This window comes from Alligator sinensis, unplaced genomic scaffold, assembly GCF_000455745.1.
Source record: "Alligator sinensis unplaced genomic scaffold, ASM45574v1 scaffold1090_1, whole genome shotgun sequence".
Taxonomy (NCBI): domain Eukaryota; kingdom Metazoa; phylum Chordata; order Crocodylia; family Alligatoridae; genus Alligator; species Alligator sinensis.
The window spans coordinates 25,905-45,498 of NW_005843157.1; the positions used below are offsets into that span (position 1 = coordinate 25,905).

Here is a 19,594-nt window from a genome sequence, read left to right on the forward strand (position 1 = left end):
CTCTGGCAGCCAGAGCATCTCTGTGGAGGACCCAGCCTCCGGTTGCCTCAAGCTACTGTGCAGTAGCTCATCACTATTGTGCAGTAGCATCAGAAAAAAACCAAGCAGGGATGCTACTGTGCAGTAACAGCAATTACTGCACAGATATTTAGTCCTTGGTTATGCAAGTACTAAATTACTGCACAATAACAGCAGCACAGCCCACCACCTATGTTGACGTGGCCACTGAATCCCAGAGGGCCCACTGCTGGTCTGTCTATTCCTCTCTTAGTGGTATGGGTGAGAATCTGTACCACTCTGTTGTGGGTGGTCAGGTGGACACTAGGGTATGTGTAGATTCTTGTGCTTTGGGGTGTAAGAAATGAAATGCCTGGCTGTTGACTTGTATCTTGCCTCTTTTAATCAGTAGTCAATGAACCAGTACACTTGTAGACCAGATAGTAGTAAAGGATGGAAGTAAAGACGCTTTTATTAAAACCTTAATATTTTCCACTTTTAAATTATATTAAAAGGTTAACTTTTGAAAAACTCCCTGGGTTTAAGTCACTGTTGCTTCATGAGAAGACTCCTTGTAAGACCTTCAGGAATTAGAATATTATGCTAAATACCTACTCATCTCCCACGGTTGCTTTCCCTTCAGAGACATGGAAAACCCTTTGTGTTAAATACAGGTGATGCTTTAGTTGTTTCGCAGATTCTGAAGGGCTCTTCATTTGATCTCATCTGATGACAGACAGAGTATTTAATTACTTAGCAGATGACTTTAATTTTTCAGCTTAGAAGATTTCCCTTATCTGGCCAGGTCAGATCCCTCAGAGGTGCATTTCAGGATGTTGCAGGTAAAGAAACCCATCTGTCAAGTTATCTATAATGTATTCTTATGGTGATTCACCAGTAAACATCCAGTTACCCCCTGTAATATTCAGTTACTGGGGCCATATGAACTGGAGTTAAGGTCAGAAAGAAAAAGTGAACCTCTGCAGCACTCCGCTTCTCCAAACTGAACACAGAAGGCAGTCAGTTCCTCCAAACAGAAATTAAAAAGGGACTATAAAAAACCTGCAAGGTCCACTGTTAAAATAGAGCACGGAATCTTGGACAAAGTGGTATCCTTTCAGACAGGACTATGTAAGTAGACCAAGACTATGATCAAGCAGATAGAACAGCAAATCTTACTATATCAGAAGCAGAAATTCTCTGAAATAGGGCACTTGCTAGACAATCTGTCAGGCAGGTGTGGGTAGTGCACCACAGTTTCTGTTGTCTACTAAACCCAATAGAACATTATAGCTAGCAGCACCTTTTACTGAACAGGTATTCATTTAAAGATGGGCCAAAATGAGATGGGGAGCAGCCTCCTTCAGAGCATTTCTGGAGTGACATGTAAATGCACACTTCAGGGCTTACAGAGAGTCATAGTAACCACTCTGTCACTAAACCCCTTTTGCAGGCATCAGTCAAATTTTAATTAACAGGACTTTCCTACGGGATGGTTATTGCACAATTTTTATTAGTGGCCTTTGAGAACTGCCTGGTTAGATATCTCAGGGACAGGACACTGGAGAAGATGGAATACTGTTCTGTCTTTTGTGGATGCTCCTGTCACTTCAGTGTTACAAAACTGGCCCAAGCCCAAAGTTGCTTACATTCTTTCACATTGGAGCTGTGTTTCCTAGCAATGCAAACAGCTAGGATGTTTCAAGCTAAACTTTACATGTGATTTCTTTTATAATCTTCACAGAGAAGTGATAAAGGACAGCAATATGAGTGAAAGTGGGTTTCATGCTTTCCAGGTGATTCACATGAAAGATGAAATAGGTTTGGGAATATTAATTGCCAGAACCTGCAAGATGCTGCCCACTTTCCACCAATATTGAGTCCCTGACACCAAAAGTGCATTTGTTAGTTCAATATTAAAATAGTTCTGAACTCGGTACAGCTATATCTCAGTTCTCCTGGATCTGACATACTGTGCACAGCCCTACTGTGATGCAGCAATAAGCCTTGGCTGCAAAAGCTGACAAAAACTGTAAGGCCCACAGGCTCATAAGATCCATATTGATAGATTTTGAGATATTGAGCACAGGTTTTTTTGGCACTATGTAGGATTAAAATCAAAGATGTTATCTTACTACAGGTGTACAAGAGACACAATTTAACCTGCACAGGCAAACTTATATCAGGTGTTTCCTACCTTTTAAGAGTTTGACTTTGCTACCTATTTATGAAATGTTATTTCATTTTGTTCTCTTTGTAATTCTGTTGATAATATAAATGCAGCACACATCGTCAGTCACATAGGCATATGCAATATGGCTGAGTTCATTCTGTGTTGGAGAGAGGATGCTCCTCAGAGTTAATTCTGAGTTCACAGTGATCATCAGGGATCCGGGTTTTCCATTTCCAATGGAAAAACAGAGTAAACTGTGGATTTTACTTTTTACCAGAGGCAAACATGGATTTCATGTTTTACAAGAGAAACTAACAGATTTTGGTGTTTTGGAGTGATCTCCCTGCAGGCTGGCAGAGTTCCAGCCTGCAGGGATCTGGGAAGAAGAGGGAGGAAGGTGGTGAGATGGGGGTGCCACATGCATGGACCTGCACATGGCTTCAGGCAGCCTGCAGAGCAACTCCAGCAGGTAAGTGTGGGGAGAGGGAGATAGAGACCCCTGCAGGGAGGGAGCTGAGCAGGTCTTGCGCTGCAGCCCAGCTGGGTGGGGCCCTGGAACTGCAATGAAGGGATGCAGGGTCCCAGCGGGGAGCAGGATGGGGCTCCGGGTGGCTCGACTGAAGGAGGGAGAGGGCCATCTCCTAGGCCCAGCAACCTGTGACTGACTTAAAGAGTGCTCCTAAAGGGGGCACAGGTTTTGGGAAAGGATTCAGATTCACACCTTAGGATTCAAAGTGTGGCATGTTAACCACTCTGCCATTAGGTCCCTCTTATAGCTGTGACCCAGACATCTACTGACAGAGCTTTCTTATGATGATTTTGCCACTGGGATATTTTAACTGAGCCACCAGGCATCTAGAATTGGCCATGTTGAGGGACAGGACACAAGTCAATGGGACACTGGCAGGAGAGGGTATGGCAGCCCCTGTGTTCCACTGTTCTTTGTAAGCTGCAGTGATTCTGTTCTCCAGTTACAGAGTAAGCTACTTTTTCATTTTAAGCACCTAGCAGAACTCTCCACACTTCACTCCATGAGAAAGGATGTGTTTTCATAGCTGTAGCATGGTGAACCCTCTGATCCCAGACATAGGCGACTGGTAAGTGGGGCATGGGGAGGCATGTGCCCCCCCTGCCAAGGCCATCCCCGCCACCGATGCTGCCGGCAGCATCTGCGGGTGCTCACTAGCTCCACTGCCACTGATGCCACCGCCAGCTTCTACGGGCGCCTACCCAGACTCAGGAGGCACCAGTTGCCCATGATCCCAGAGCTTCAGGTGCTGTATATGGGTGTAAAACCATTGAACAAGTGCCTATTATCACTTCTGTGCTTTTGACAACATAAACTTCATGTGTAATTAATTTGGTAATCCTCATGGAGAAGTAATATGGAGTACAAGTATGTACAAGCAACTGAGTTGTTTCAAGTTATCAGCACTAAAAGCAGAGGTGTAACTGGGCAATTTTGCACTCTGGATGGCAGAGCCCAGGGAGCAGCAACTGCAGCCAGATTGCTGGGGACAGAAAGTGGCTAAGAGTGCAGCAGCTGCTGCTCCTATTTTTGCACCTACCTTTTTCCTCCACCTCCTCCAGCTTGTGTTCAGGACTTATGTCCCACATGCTCCCCCTCTGTTATTCTACTGAGTGAAAATTACAACTGACATATCAGTATTACCAGTAGTTGGTTGATCCTGAAAATGCTGGCTACTTCCAAGGCTGAGTCCCTTCCACACCTAGAGAAGTCAGCACCTCAGAGGATGAGGCGCTGACTCTTGTATGTTCTGTCTGTTCTTGCAGACAGTTTGGTCCGTGCGGGATATGGGCAGCTGATGTTGGAGATGCATTTGTTAACTGAAAACACAACCAGGTCAAAACTCCTGGACTCCACAAGAAAACTGCCCTGCTCCTGGGGGTATCATAAGCTCTGCTGGACTGCAGCCCCACTGTTGTCCAGCTCTCAGCCACTGCTGGACCAGCTGACAAAGCTTGTAAGGATGGCTAGCCAACTGGACTCTATGTTAGTCTGTAAGGTGCCACTCTGCCCTGCCTTCTGCCTGACTTCAGACTAACATGGATAATCATCAACAGTCTTAGCTCTCTATTCAAGACACTGTGTGGAAGTTTATTTTCTACTACGTTCTGATATATTCAATACTTCCTCATAATGCAAGTGAGCACAGAGACACAATTCAGTTTTCATAGGCAAACTTTGACCTTGTTTTTCCAAAATCTTAAGAGCTTCAGTTTACCATGTATTTAACAATTGTGAAGAATTTTGTACACCTGGTCCTTTTGTTGGTATTATTAACACAATAGCGACCATCTAGCATATAGGTTGTTTTAATCCTACTGAGTTAACTCCTTATTGGGGGCCAGAACCTGGCAGCCTGTTTCTGGGTATTAAGCCCTTACATGGATTTCATAGAATCAGAGAATAATAGAAAATTAGGTTTGGAAGTGACCTCAGGAGGTCATCTAGTCAAACCCCTTGCACAAAGCAGAACCACCCTTAACTAGATCATCCCAGCCAAGGCTTGGTCAAGCTGGGTCTTAAAAACCTCCAAGGATGGATACTCCATAACCTCACTGGGTAACCTGTTCCAGTATTTTACTACCCTCCTAGTGAGAGAGTTTTTTTTTTAATATCTAACCTAAACATCCCTTGCTGCAACTTGAGACAATTGCTCCTTGTTCTGTCACCTGGCACCATTGAAAACAGTCCATTTCCATCCTATTTGGAACCCCCCTTCAAGTAGTTGAAGCCTGCTATTAAATCCACCTTCAGTCTTCTCTTTTTCAGATAAAATAAACCTAGTTCCCTTAGTCTCTCCTCCAGAGTCATGTGTGCCAGTCTCCTGACCATTTTTCCTTGCCCTCCCATGGACTCTCTCCAATTTGTCCACATCCTTTCTACAGTGGTGAGCCCAAATCTGGACACAGTTCTCCAGGCATGGCCTCACTAGTGCTGAGTAGAGGGGAAGAATAACTTCCTTCAATCTGCTGGCAACACTCCTATTAATGTAACCTTGTATGCTGTTAGCTGTCTTCCCAACAAGGGCACGATGTTGGCACATATTCAGCTTATTGTCCACTGTAACCCCTAGGTCCTTTTCTGCAGAGCTGCTTCTTAGCTAGGGGATCTCCGGCCTGTAGCTGTGCATGGGATTGTTCTGTCCTAAGTGTAGGACTTTGCACTTCTCCTTCTTGATCTTCATGAAAGTACAGACTTGAACAATTCATTTGAAAACGCACTATACTCAACATAACAATAAATAAGTTAGTGTTTTATGCCCAAGTCAAGAATATCCTGTGGATACCTTTGTGAGTATAGGTTTTGCAGGTTTCCATGACCACCAATTTTAGATTTCATACACACTAATCTATGTAATTGTACTTGACACCATTTCTAATACTAGAGATATGATCTAGTTCCTAAGGAAAGCATTTACAGAAAGGATAGGTCTTGCATGGAAAAGTAAAAGAGTTAACATTTACAAGAAAAAATGTAGATTGTTATTTGCTTGTTTTTCATGCATTTAATTTCTCTTCTTCCAGATTCCAGTGATGTTGGTTTCTGCTTAGCACATTCCTGCCCAAAATGGAAAATCAAACATTTGTCACAGAATTCATCATCCTAGGATTCTCCATCAGCCCAAAGGTGCAATTCTTCCTCTTTGGATTGTTTTCCATACTTTACATTTTCTCTCTGATTGGAAATGCACTTACTTTTGTGTTAATCTGGCTGGATTCCATTCTCCATACCCCTATGTATTTCTTCTTGTGCCACCTCTCCATACTGGACATCTGCTATGCTTCCAATAATGTTCCCCATATGCTGGGGAACCTCCTACTCCAGAGGAAAACCATCTCATTTGTTGGATGTGGGGTACAGATATATTTCCTTAGCTGCAGGCCTCACAGAATGTGTATTACTGGCAGTGATGTCTTATGATCGGTATGTGGCAATATGCCACCCCTTGCGCTACACTCTCATCATGAACTGGAAAGTGTGCCTCATACTGGTGGCATGTTCATGGGTCTCTGGGTTTCTGCGTGGTGCATTACTAGTGATTCTTACCGTAAAATTGCCCTTCTGTGGCCCAAATGAAGTGGACCACTTTTTCTGTGAACTCTTTGCAATGTTAAAGCTGGCCTGTGCTGATATCACTGTCAACAAAAGTATCACATCTGCTCTGTCTGTGTTCTTCCTCCTGTTACCCTTCATCTTAGTTCTTATATCCTATCTACACATCCTAGTTGCCATCCTGCGCACCCGCTCCGCTGAGGGACGGCACAAAATCTTCTCTACCTGCAGCTCCCACCTGAGAGTGGTGGTGCTGTTCTATGGAGCAGCCATCATCATGTACATGGGACCAAGAAACAGCAATTTAGCCATTAGAGAGAAACTTCTCTTCTTCTTTTATAGTTTCATCAGTCCCATACTGAACCCTCTGATATATAGCTTGAGGAACAAACAGGTAAAGGGAGCCCTGGTGAAAGTTCTCAGAAGGGGAAAATCCTAGCATTCAACAAAATTATTTCTCCTGTTTAGTTCATAACTGTATTCCCCTGTATTCTGATATTTTAATGACATTTTAATATGCATTTCAAGCAATTAAATATGTGTTAAATAAATATATATATAAATGTGAATACGCTTGAACTCCAATTTAGACAACACATGGATCTATGACACTTGTAATAAGCTGTGTCACTGTAGAATGGGGCTTGTCAGTCACAAGCGAGTTCATCAGGTACCTGACTAGCCTCTTATGCATACACCATAGTCCAGAGGATTAACAGTTGTCTACATATAATATGTATTTAAAGATGTGCCATTCATATCCTTTTCTGTTATTCTTGAACAAAATCATGAGTATCACAGTGGAAAGGTAATTTAGAAATGAGTTTTTTGATTTCTATGATTACTTCTATTATGAAATTACTTCTCTCCACTAGAAGCACAAGGAGGGGAGGTGTGGGGAATGATGGCAGGAGCGGCATAGCCCTGGTCTGGAGGGGGGAGCAGGGCAGAGCAACCCAGCTCCAATCTGGATGTGCAGTGGGATTGTGGGGGATAGAGACAGGGAGCAGCCTGACCATATCTGGTTAGGCAGGGGCTGGACACAGCCCTGATCCTGCTGTGCAGCAGTGGCCTGGATGGGGCTGAATTCAGCCCCACATAGACTTCACTGCTCCCTTGCTGCCAAATTTCCTGACCCATGGGGTCCCTGCAGGCTGGATGTCATGGCTCTGTGGGTCGAATTTGGCCTGTGGGCTAGGGCTTGACCACCCCTGGACTAGCTCATTCCAAAGGCTGCAGTGAAGACCTGTACTGAGAAAAGAGCAGAAAACAGTGTTAGAAAATTTGTGTTGCAAGAATGCACAAAAAGAGGCAGTGTCCCAGGAGGGGTGCTTCTTGGTGAAAAAGCACTGGCGCTTCAACTGAGAGATCACTGGGAGTTACCTATTTAAAGTTATGAATACTGTTTTCCTGGAAGCAGGACTACGTTTTGTAAATAAATGACTTGAGAAAATACCTTTGAGTATTTGAGCCACTTATTTTTCCTTCATGAAAACTGTCCAACCCTCCCCCGTCCTAAATCTGCAACCACTTGACAAACAGCTGCATGAATATACAGGTTGAAGGGTTTACACATGCACACCAAAGGGCCACCAGAAATCCATTGGTGAAGGGTAACCATAATTCAGGTTCCTCCTCAGCTGAAAGAGCAATTCCACTTGTGAAGGCAGCTGAAATAAACAACACGGAACAAAGTCAATACTGAGAAGCACCCCTGGCTTTCTCTGACCTTCCTATGTTGTCATCACAACCAATCCCAAGGATATTTACTTACTCCATAGTTACTAAAGTCTACCAGGGTTCAGCAACCAAGGGCCCACGAGCCATATCCACCCACCAACTGATTGCAACTGGCCCACAGAGCCAGGAATCAGTGACAATTTGGCAGCAGGGGGTGAGTGCCCTTGGGTCCCCTCCACCTGCTGTGGTGCAGTTTGTTCCAGCATGTCCCTCTTGGCTGCTCTAGTCCGCATTCTCTTTTTCTCCAGTCTTAGCTGTTGCCACCTGAGACCTCCCTTGTATCCCTGTCCTGCAGCTGGTGCCTCTGTGGCCCTTGGCCACTTGGCAGTATTCTTGCCACCACATTTGTTGTTGGTGGCAGTTGTTGGCAAAGGGAATTGACAGTGAGGAGTAAGGGACAACAGTGGCAATGCCCACAGTTGTGTGTGTGTGGGGTGGTAGGGAACAAAGGGGGGGAGCAGTCCTTGACACAGAATAGGTAGGCCTGGGGTGGCAACAGGTGTCTTGTAACGGTGGCAGTAGTAGACAAGATATAAGCAGTGCCCTGCCTTCAGATGCAGCTGCCAAATTTTGGCCCACTGCTCTTTAAATTTTCCTGACATCTGAGGTAATCCCATCCAGAAGCTCAAATGAAAATGAGGAAAAGTAGGGAGACTAGAAAGAGTCCTTTTGAGATGGGTCTGAAGAGTTTCACGGACAGCTTTGAAACAAACACACAGACATTTACTACCTACTTTCCTAGTCATCTTAAAGGCCATTTTTTGGTCATCCATATGGCATTTTTGGTACGTATGCACAGGTAGGAATTCTAGTCCTGGACATGTAAGCTTGTGTGCGGACTACTATGGGTAGCTATGTACACATGCAGTCCTTGGCATGCACAGTAGGAGCCCGCACATATGCAAACACTCCTTTTGGACATATAGTGGCCTTAGATATTAAAAAAATGTAAGCAATCAATACCCATTACTAGTGGGACATGACCTCCCAACTTGTCTCCCCAGTACCTGAGTGGCTAGAGCATTTGCTAGGAAAGCCAAAGGATCTGGTTTCTAAGCCGTCCTTGCTCAGAGAGGTTTGAACAGGGGACTTTTAGTTTCCCAGAATGGTGCTCTAGCCACCATTCTACAGATGAAATGTTATTCTGACTGTTCCCGGGTAAATGATGTGGGTGGCCAAAAAATGGGCATGTTTAGATGACCAGAAAAGAAAATGTCATCCCAGGTGAGCAAGACTGCACACCTTACAAATAGAGTGGGTAAAATGATATGAAGACCAAGAAAAACACCCAGTTGTTCAGTGCTTGACACTGGAACAGACGTGTCTGTGCTGCATCCCTGGCATGCCCGAGTCTGCTGCCAAGGAATATGACACCACAAGCCTATTCTGGATACACAGGCATCAACTCCAGACATGAGGCTGTGAAGATGTCTTGGAGGCAGCTCAAGTGATCATTCTTGTGTGTGCATGAAATTCAGGTCTTTGGCCCTTTGGCAGGGGTGCCCTCAAGCTGTCCTCACTGCCCCGTTCCTGGGACAGATGCACAGAGAGTCAGTGGGGCTTATTTCCTTGGAAGAGTAATTTAACTCCCTGGACAACACTGCAGACCTACCCGCTGTCTGTGGTATGCTTGACAGTAGAGGTGAGTGTGTGGTATCTCTTGGGTTTGTACCTGAGAGTGATAGCATGTTTTCAGGACCTTGCTTTTCAGCAGTGGCTGTCAGAGCTCTGGGGGTGTAGTGAAGACATATCGAAAGAGTATTCAAAAGAGTTCGGGACTAGAAACAGGAGACTTGCCTCCTTGTCTCTCCTCTATTACTGAATCAGCATGAACAACGTATGTTGATTTTTAAAAAATGAATATACACATATGTGTGCTCATATATGAGGACACACATGCATGTGCATAAACATATACCACAAAGAGTTAAAACTAAAGAGGGGAATGAATCCAGAATGAAATCTCTCCTGTCACTCTCTCTAAAGGTTCACCTAACATGTAGTTGAAATGTTGGGCAATTTTGCCCAATAGAAGCCTAGCTGGGAAAGATTTTAGCATCTCTCTCCTCTGAGACATCCAGCTTGTCTGAGGTCATCTCTCAGAACCACAAGCCAGCATTGGGACTGAGAGACTGGGTCAGGGAATGGGCACCAGGACAGTCTAGCAGTGCAGCTAGAATACATGGTCTGCTGCTGCTTGCACTGGGTCCAGCTAAATTAGCATGGGAAAGCCAGCACAGAATCTTGTTTTACTTCATTCATATACAAATGACACTTACCCAGCTGCGTGACTTACTAACCACACTGCACAGGGACCAAGACTTCAAAATGCACTTCAGTGTTAAAAATAGCAGATATGCATTTGAAAACTGCTATTTGGGTCTGTAAAGTGCAACAGGATTCTGCCTTCAGCCTCCCATCCCTGGGAATCTTAGTGCTGCTTGGCTGAGCGTGGGGCGACTTTTGAGGTACCTGAGAGGAGACTATGGACCTTGCTGTTCTCTTTTATCCTAGACCAAACAATTACTATCACATCCCATATTTGATGGATTTAAAGGCCTCTCCATGCTAACCTTCTCTAACCAGTTTATGATATTCTTCACTTCATTAGTTATTTCAGAATATTTGATGAATAATTGCTGTGAACAATGCTAAGCCTGTAGCACACATGTGGGGCTCAATTAATTTAATTGAATTTGTGCGATACAGGCCGTATCTATTTGAGTGGCAAACTGCATGATTGTTACTGCGCAGTCATTTCATACTTGCATAAGCAAGTATGAAATGACTCTGTGGTAACCGGTGTTGCTGCACAGTAGCGTCCTCACATGTTTTGTTTTTTTTTTCAGGTGCTACTGTGCAGTAGCAATGAGCTAGCTACTGTGCAAGTAGCTCATTACAACTGCACAGAAGCGTTGCATCATGGTTAGTGCCCACCCACACTACTGCACAGTAGCAACAAGGTAATGCCACCATGTGTGGTACATGCAATGTGCAGCACAGCAGACGGGTCTGTGGCTCTGCATGCCACACATCCACACTCACCTGGAAGTGCCCATATGGCTAGACCCCTCACAACACTGCCTTCACCAGGATTCCAAAACAGATAGTGAATTTGCTGAGAGCAGAGAGGGTGTAAAGATGTCCACCCTGAAAAGAAAGATCTGCTCAGAAATTACGTCCTATTTCAAGGCTCATAATTTATCAGGGGATACCATCTGGACAGAGCAAACCTGGAATGTGCGTGGGTGTCTTCAGGAATGATGATCCAAATCAACAGATTCAACTGTGTCACCAAAGACCCCAATCATCTAATAGCAGCACTAAGAAAATCCAAAGCTGGACTCAAGGAAATCCTTGAGGACCAAAATAGTAACAATTTCAAACCTGTTTGCTTGACAACTGGACCCACAGGACCTCCATTTGGTGTTGAGCACCCTTCAAAATCACATCACTTTTTTAGGTGCCCAAATATGCATGATAGAGATGAACTTGAGGTTCTTATTTCTTAAAGTCATGCCTAGTTACTGCTTTCACAAGCACATATTAAAACCACATCTGAATTACACACCTGCAGACTTGTATTGTTGTTTATGTTCAGAAAAAAAAGTGACACAACAAGTATATAACACTACATGACAGCAAACGCTCACTCTGCTCTTTTTCTGCTGAAAACATGAGGCATGAAAGCACTATAGATAACATCACCACCCCAGTGTGAAAAAGAAAGTCAAGATCTCTGGCCTAGTGGCGTTGTTTGCAGGAAGTAATACTTCTGTGAGCCTCATGTTAGCTTATACAATGCTAAAGCTACACTTTGATTTGCTGATCAGCTGAAGTAAGCAACTGACTTTCCAGTGTTTTGAGTAATTTTATTTCGGTTGCCTAATACGGCACTGCACTCAATCAACAGGGGTTCTGAGCTTCACACAGTCAACAGATGTGTTAAACAAACAGATCAGATAGGCTTTGCTTCGGGGTGGGGTGGTGCCAATGTTAAGATGCATGGTTAATCACTTAGCGGTCATACGTTTAAGGCCACAGCTGAAGCACTCACAGTGTGGCCATGTTAGACTCCAATACATCTGCAAATTTTGCTAAATACCCTGTCCCACAAAGATACAAAAAAAGAAAGGTTTACATATGTCACAATGCCCACCTAGGATGACTGTCACAAGCCAGCTGGGCACTGTGAGTGTATCAATTTAGTTGCAGGCTGACTGGATGCTGCAACTGTATCTGCCACTGGGCTGTTTGGTTTGGGATCGAGGAGGCAGAGTTGGGAGTGAAGCAAAGGCAAATTTATTATAGTTTACACACACAACAGTTAACAGAAAGATAAACGCAACAAGCAGATAATACAGTATTAAAGAGCTAATAGTAAATAATGACAACAGATAATAATAACAGACAGATGGATTAATCTGTCACAGGCCAACTGGGCACTGCGAGGGTATCAGCCACTGGGCTGTTTAAAATAACAGATAGACAGACATGGGTTGGCAACTTATCAATTGTCCCTCGATGCCAGGTGCAGGCCACGTGATTTCAGCGAAGTCAGGCATCCTTGATCGATGCTGTTGGAGGGATTACTGGGGAAGATCCCTTGATCAGGATCTGATCCTCACTCACACCGGGAGTCTAGAGTCCGGGCGTGGAATAGTAATAACTGTTTTGTTCCCTCCTTCCTGCTGGTCACCTGACGCACATGCTTTTTATACCTAGTCTTATGTTAATCCGTTGGTTTTAAAGCCACTCACAACCTTGTCCTATAACTGTTACCCTATGGGATTGAAAGGTGTTAAAAATTATCATAAAAGGTTACTACCCAGACTTGGGTTTATCCAATAAGCAAACTACAATGCATCATTTTTAGATTTGAAATTAACAGTACTCAACCCTTTTAGATTTTCCTGAATATGCTTTCTTGAGACGTGCTTTCCTGGAATGAGTTGGGTTTGCCAGGTGCTTGGATCCAGTTTTTATCATCAAGGCTGAACCATCAAGGCTGAGCAAAAGCTGCTAGATCAGCTAATCTTGAAGCTATAGCTTCACCTTTGGGGCCTAGTCAGTTCCATAAACACTTAGTTTTATCATTTTGGTTAAACTTATGACAGGCAAGTTACATTTGTGGGTTACAAACTTGCAAGCTTTATATTAGGCAAAAATTCCAAATGCCTCCAAGAAGCACATACTTATTGCTTATTAATCTTTTTGGTTCTGGCCGTCACAGATGACATTCCAAGAAATGACAAGAAACAATTCTGAGAAGGTAAAATAAAATTGCTCCTATTATACAATAGTCAGTTCACTCACACTTGGTCTCAAGCTGCACTTTCTTTTTGGTCTTCCACAAAGTAAAATAAAATGTTGCCCTCAGTCTCAGCATAGAATCATAGAATCGAAGGACTGAAAGGGACCTGCAAGATCTTCAAATCCAGTCTTCTGCCATGGGCAGGAAGTTATTGGGTTCAAATGAGCTTAACAAGGTGCTTATCCAGCCTCATCTTGAACACCGCCAAGAATGGCAACTCCACTACTTATGCTGGAAGTGTGTTCCAGATTTTAGTAACCCTTATGGAAAAAAAGCTTTTTCTTATGCTCAGCCTAAATTGTGCCCATTGGTCCTTGTCCTCCCTTGAGGTGCCTTCCTGAAGAGTTGCTCCCCTAGATCTTGATGATCATCCCTAACATGCCTGTAGGTGACTATCAAGTCACCTGAGACATGAAGTCTCAGTCTTCTCTTACTCAGATTGAACAAGCCCAGTTCCTGGAGTCTCTCCTCATAGGTCCTATCCTCCAGGCCCCTAACCATATGGGTGGCCCTTCTTTGTACCCTCTTGAGCTTATCCACATCCTTTCTGAAACGTGGTGCCCAGAAATGGACACAGTACTCCAGCTGTGGCCTCACCAATGCCGAATAGAGAGGAAGAAGCACCTCCCTGGATCTATTGGTGACACATCAGCTGATGCATTCCAGAGTTCTATTTGCCCCGCTGGTGACTTCATCGCACTGTTAGCTCATGTTCATCGTGCTGTGACCCCCAGGTCCCATTCAGATACTGTGCCAGCCAGTAGACCACCACCCATTGTGAAATTATGGTGAAGGTTTTTCCTAGTGATGAAGAACCTTGCCCTTCTCCCTGTTAAACCTCATCTGATTCTGTTCTGCCCATAAAACCAGTCTGTCAAGGTCATCCTGGATCCTTACCCTATCCTCTGATGTGCCTGCATTTCCTCACAGCTTAGTATCATCCACAAATTTAATCACTGAACTTTCCACCCCCTCATCCAAGTTATTAATAAATATGTTAAAGAACACAGGTCCAAGCACAGATCCCTGGGGAACACCAATGGAGATGGCCCTCCAGGATGAGGGCATCCCATTGATTACAATTCTCTGGGATCAGCTGCTAAGCCAGTTGTCCACCCACCTCACTGTAGACTGGTCCAGCCCAGTACCCTCCAATTTAGTTGAATCTTGTGGGAAACAGAATCAAAGGTTTTACTGAAGTCTAAGTAAATGCCATCAACCTCATCTCCCTCATCCAGATGGTAACTTACCTGGTCACAGAAGGACACCAGGTTTGTCAGGCATGATCTACCTATGACAAAGCCATTCTGAATACCTCACCAGTTACCAGCTTGTAATTAATGGCCTCTTTAACAAATTTTTCAAACATTTTTCCCAGGACCAAAGCCAGACTGATCAGTCTGTAGTTTGCAGGGTCATCCCTCTTCCCTTTTGTGAAGATAGTACCACATTGCCCCTCTTCCAGCCATGCAGGACCACTCCAGAGTTCCATGATTCTTCAAACAGTTTCGCCAGTGGCCCTGCTACAACGTCAGCCAGTTCTTTCAGGGCTTTTGGATGCAAGTCATCTGGCCCGTCAAACTTGAAAAAGTCCAAATGTTCCAAGACATCCCTCACCTGTTTGGCACTGATTTCATTTAGCCTGTTGTCTTCCCCATATTCCCTGGGCCTCTGGACAGGTGAACATCCCCTGTTTGATTTCAGAAATACTGATGTGAAGTATGTATTTAGGAGCTCTGCCTTTTCACGGGGATCAACTGTGGGCTGCCCCTCCATATTCAGTAGGGGTCCCACAGTGAGGTCTGATTTTTTCTTGCTTCCTATGTATCTATAAAAGGAATTTTTGTTGTCCTTTATTTTGGTTGCCAACTTGATCTCTGTGCCTGCTTTGACTTTCTGTGTCTCATACCTGCAGACTCTGGTGATATAAGTGTACTCCTCCCTGGTTGCTGAACCATTCTTCTGCTGGTTGTGTGCTTCTTTTTTCTTTTTTAACCGTTCCCTAATATCCCCATTGAACCAAGTGGGTCTCTTGGATCCTTTCCTGCTTTTTTACCATGTGAGAATGGCCTCTTTTCTAGCATTTTCAGCTCTGTTCTCTTCTTTTCAGAGATCTGGTATACATTTGTTATTGTCCCCAGCATGCTGGTAAATTTGGTAAAAGAAAAACACTTTTTTTTTTTTCTGCACACAATAATTAAAATTAAAATGAGACTTTCAGGGAGTTGTCACTTCAGTTTTTCCAACAGAAAACCATTTTTGGGAGAAAAAAACTGAAATTTCCCCATAGCAAATGTTGAGTTTGTTGGATGGTTATTTACCTTTAGTAAATTATAGATATTGAAGAATCCATGCATATTTACTGACCTGATATTTAAAAAATGACCTTGCCTTGTGCTCTAAGAAAATTATATTTAGTTGATGAGACTGACATTTTCATATTTGATAACTTAAAGACCAGTGTCTAAATGTATATTTAAAGGTAGGATTTCAATGGGAGTTACAGGTACTCAGTTCTATAAAATCGAACTATAGCTGCCAAACTATGTTGATAAAAGGCTAAATATAGGAACCTTTATTTGGATTTTTTTTATCCAACTACCCTCTCTGACATGGTGCTAGAATTTAGTGTAATACTTATCTGGTTCCTAGATTGAGAACTCAAGGTTTTTCTGTCATCCACACTAAATTGGTCTTAGTGTGCTGTTTTTGCTGCACTGATTATTGATGAGGAAGTTCAGTATATTTTTAGAATTCCTTTTGAGAATAATGCAAGAGGGATGGAATACCATAAGGACTAGGCCCCACAGGACTTAATGGGTTGTTTACATGCTCAATACAGTACCAAGGCTTAAATAGGGGGGTTGCTATGAACTTCCAGCATTCAGAAGAATCGTTCTGCACCCTACTTTAATTGCTAATATTTAGTGTACAGTCAGAAATGTGTAACTGTGATTCTCCCATCTAACTTTTCATTTAGATACTTCTTTCTTCTTGTTCAAATACCTAAGAACATTTTAATTTTCATAGCTTAGGAAGCTGAGGCAAAGGCTAGAAATGCTTGAGACGAATAACTCATTGTAGAACATCTACACAAGGTAGGTTTGTTTCTGAGCTAGGAGATACCTGCCTACAGCTGTATAACTTTCTCAGTCATTGTTCATGCTTTCATACCAAAATGTGCCTCCATGTCTGTCTATGTGTCATCTACAGGATGCAAACTCCCATAGCCTTGACCTGAAGGTTGGTCTCTGGCAGGGGTTATTAATTTCTACAAAATCCACTATCAGGATGGCCTTTGTCTTTCCTACTTCAGTTTGCAGCATGGGAAATTTAGGTTGGAAATTAGGAAGACCCTTCTCACTATAAGGGGTGTTAAGCATGGAGTGGATTAGTCACCTGAAATCTCTGGGTTTGATACTCATTTGCTGTCATGGAAACAAATTATCTAGAGAGGCTGTGTTCTAGAGGACATCTTGGGGTTCTTTCTAGCTCAATTTTTCTGTGATTTCTATGATATTGATTTGAACTGGCATGGCTGATTCCTGGTAGAGATTTAGAAATTAATGCCTGGCATCACTATTTCCTGTGTCTATGTCAAAAACTAAGACCCAGTGACTTTACAGTGCTTAAAAATGAACAAATATAGTTATGAATATTTTATGTTAAACAGTGTATATTGCTATGAATCTACTCTTTGTCCATAGTTGCTGTTCTGTTGCATCAGAGAGAAAATCAATTTCACTATTTGTTGGACCAGATATAACCGGAAAACAGAAAAATCTCAGGTATGTAGTTACTGGCTTAAGTTTTGACTTTTAATTAGAGATGTGCTACTGAATCACTGCAGCTTGTAATTTCCTTTAGCTGAATGCAGTTTTTGGAACTGATTTTGAGGTGTCTGTTGGAAGGGAGAGGGTTTGGATTCTCTAGCATTCTCTCCTCAGCATAATGGTTGTCACTGAGAAAGGAAAGTGCCCTTCGTTTCTTAAGGACATATCTGCTTTGAGGATACTTCTCTTGACCACACTATAAAGTGATTATGTGACCTGTTGTGAAAAGAATCAGAAATTAATCCATGCGATTTTATCAGCCCTTTCCTAAAACAGACTCTCTTGTATGCAGCAGACAGAATCTGCCAGCTCCTTCTCCATCTTCATCAACCACCAAGCTGTCCCGCTCCTAGACCCCACTTTGCAAAAATGCCTAAGATGATACCAGACTGGTGGGCCGACAGACAGATTTCAATAAGAAGAGAACACTGAGAATGTGATCTGAGAGTAAACCCAATGCATTTTTTAAACCAATCTGCAGACAGCCTGAAACAATAGCTCTGAGAAACATGCACTGCTGCATCTGTCTTGCTGGATTATTGCCACTGAATTCTTAAAGTGACAATTTACATGCCAACATTAAGTTTTTGACAGCTAGATATTTTCATAAAGTCTTGCACTCACATGCACAGCCCACAATGCTAAACCAGGGTCATATGAACACAGGTGTCAGAAGAACCCAACTATCTCTTGCCCACTTTTCAGCACCTCCATCTCTTCCAACAGCTACTACAATGCAGTTGCTGTTATACATTTTTGTATTATTGCAGTGCTCAGAAACTGCAGTCACAGACAAGAACCTCATTGTGCTTGACACTATACAAATAGAGAACAAAAAGACAATTCCTGCTCTAAACCAATTACAATCTAGATAGGACAGGACACAACAAGTGACCGTAGCTGCAGTGCACGAGACAGAGTACTACATATTAGGCACTGGGCATGGTATAGTAGTTAAGCAACTGCATTCACTGCTGTCCACCAGTCTTTTCTTTATAAACATCATTGACCTAAGAGATATTTGCTGTCACTGTGATTTTTTTGTAGATAAAATGTGTGTGTGTGTGTGCGTGCGCGCGCGCGCACAGTATATAGCAGCTTAACTATTTTCTGCATGTACCTTTGAGCTGAGTCTATGGCAACAATGTTCTCTCTCCTATTACATTGTCCATTATTGAATTTCCAGTTCAGGCATCCTGTATCGATGAGACAAAAGAACCAATCCACTGTGACAGAATTCATCCTGATTGGGTTCTCCAATTTTCCAGACCTACAGATTGTGCTGTTCATGGTATTTTCTCTCATTTATATGTTTACCCTGGCTGGAAATATTATCATCATGGCAATCATAAGGATTGATCACAGTCTCCATATTCCCATGTATTTCTTTCTCTCTATTCTCTCTTTCTCAGAGACTTGCTATACTGTCGTTATTGTCCCTAATATGCTGGCAAACTTGTTAAAAGAAAAGAAGGCCATTTCTTTTGTTGGATGTGCTACTCAGATGTGTTTCTTCCTTGGTTTTGGGTGCACAAACTGTATGTTACTTGCAGTGATGGGGTACGATCGCTATGTGTCAATATGTAAGCCTTTACATTACCAGGTCATCATGAACCAAAGGGTTTGCGCTCAGCTGGTGGTCTTCTCAGCTGTAACTGGTTTTCTTTTCTCAACAACAGAGACAATTATTGTATTTACTTTACCCTTTTGCAATCTGAATAAAATTAACCATTTTTTTTGTGATCTAGCACCACTCCTTAAACTGGCTTGTGCCCGAAACTACATAGGTGAAATCATCATTTTTATTATTTGTGTTTTAGTTGTGCTTTGCTCATTCCTACTGATTATGCTGTCTTACCTATTAATCCTCAACACCATCTTGAAAATCCCATCCACCGAAGGGAAGCGCAAAGCTTTCTCCACTTGTGCCTCTCATCTCATTGTTGTGGTTGTGCACTTTGGATGTGCTTCCATTATCTACCTAAGGCCCAAATCCAGATATACTCTGAATGAGGACACCCTTATTTCTGTTACATACACAATTGTGACTCCCTTGTTGAACCCTGTAGTTTATAGCTTAAGGAACAAAGATGTGCAAGCTGCCCTTAGGAAAGCACTAGGGAGAAAAATGTTAATGAAGAGAATGTGAGCAGCTCATATGTGAACTCTCATCCTTTATGGACTCTTATTCAATAATATATATTTAGTATTGATGCAAATCTTTACTCAAAGCACAGAAAGCAGTTGAGTGGGAAAGGCTGAACCCTTGTGTAAGAGGTACTTTGGCCACACTGTTCCACATTGTGACTTAGCAAGAAGGGCCAGGTGCATTTAAGTGGTGGTTCTCAAGATGGTGAATATCTGTAGAGGTAGCATCTACCCAGTTAAAAAGTAAATTAATAGAAAATTAATTTTTCTATTAGAATCCTGGTTTTGCAGCAGACAATGGGATTTTG

General features: G+C 42.9%; 1 protein-coding gene and 1 pseudogene across 1 annotated transcript; both read left to right on the forward strand.

The window, feature by feature from the left end:
• Nucleotides 1-5,760: 5,760 nt before the first annotated feature.
• On the forward strand, nucleotides 5,761-6,690 carry LOC102382035 (annotated as a pseudogene).
• Nucleotides 6,691-18,315: 11,625 nt separating this feature from the next.
• Nucleotides 18,316-19,287, forward strand: LOC106723109 (olfactory receptor 10R2-like). The gene has a single exon (XM_025194084.1). It carries the CDS (start codon nucleotides 18,343-18,345, stop codon nucleotides 19,285-19,287), a length of 945 nt encoding a protein of 314 aa, XP_025049869.1. The 5' UTR covers nucleotides 18,316-18,342.
• Nucleotides 19,288-19,594: the final 307 nt, after the last annotated feature.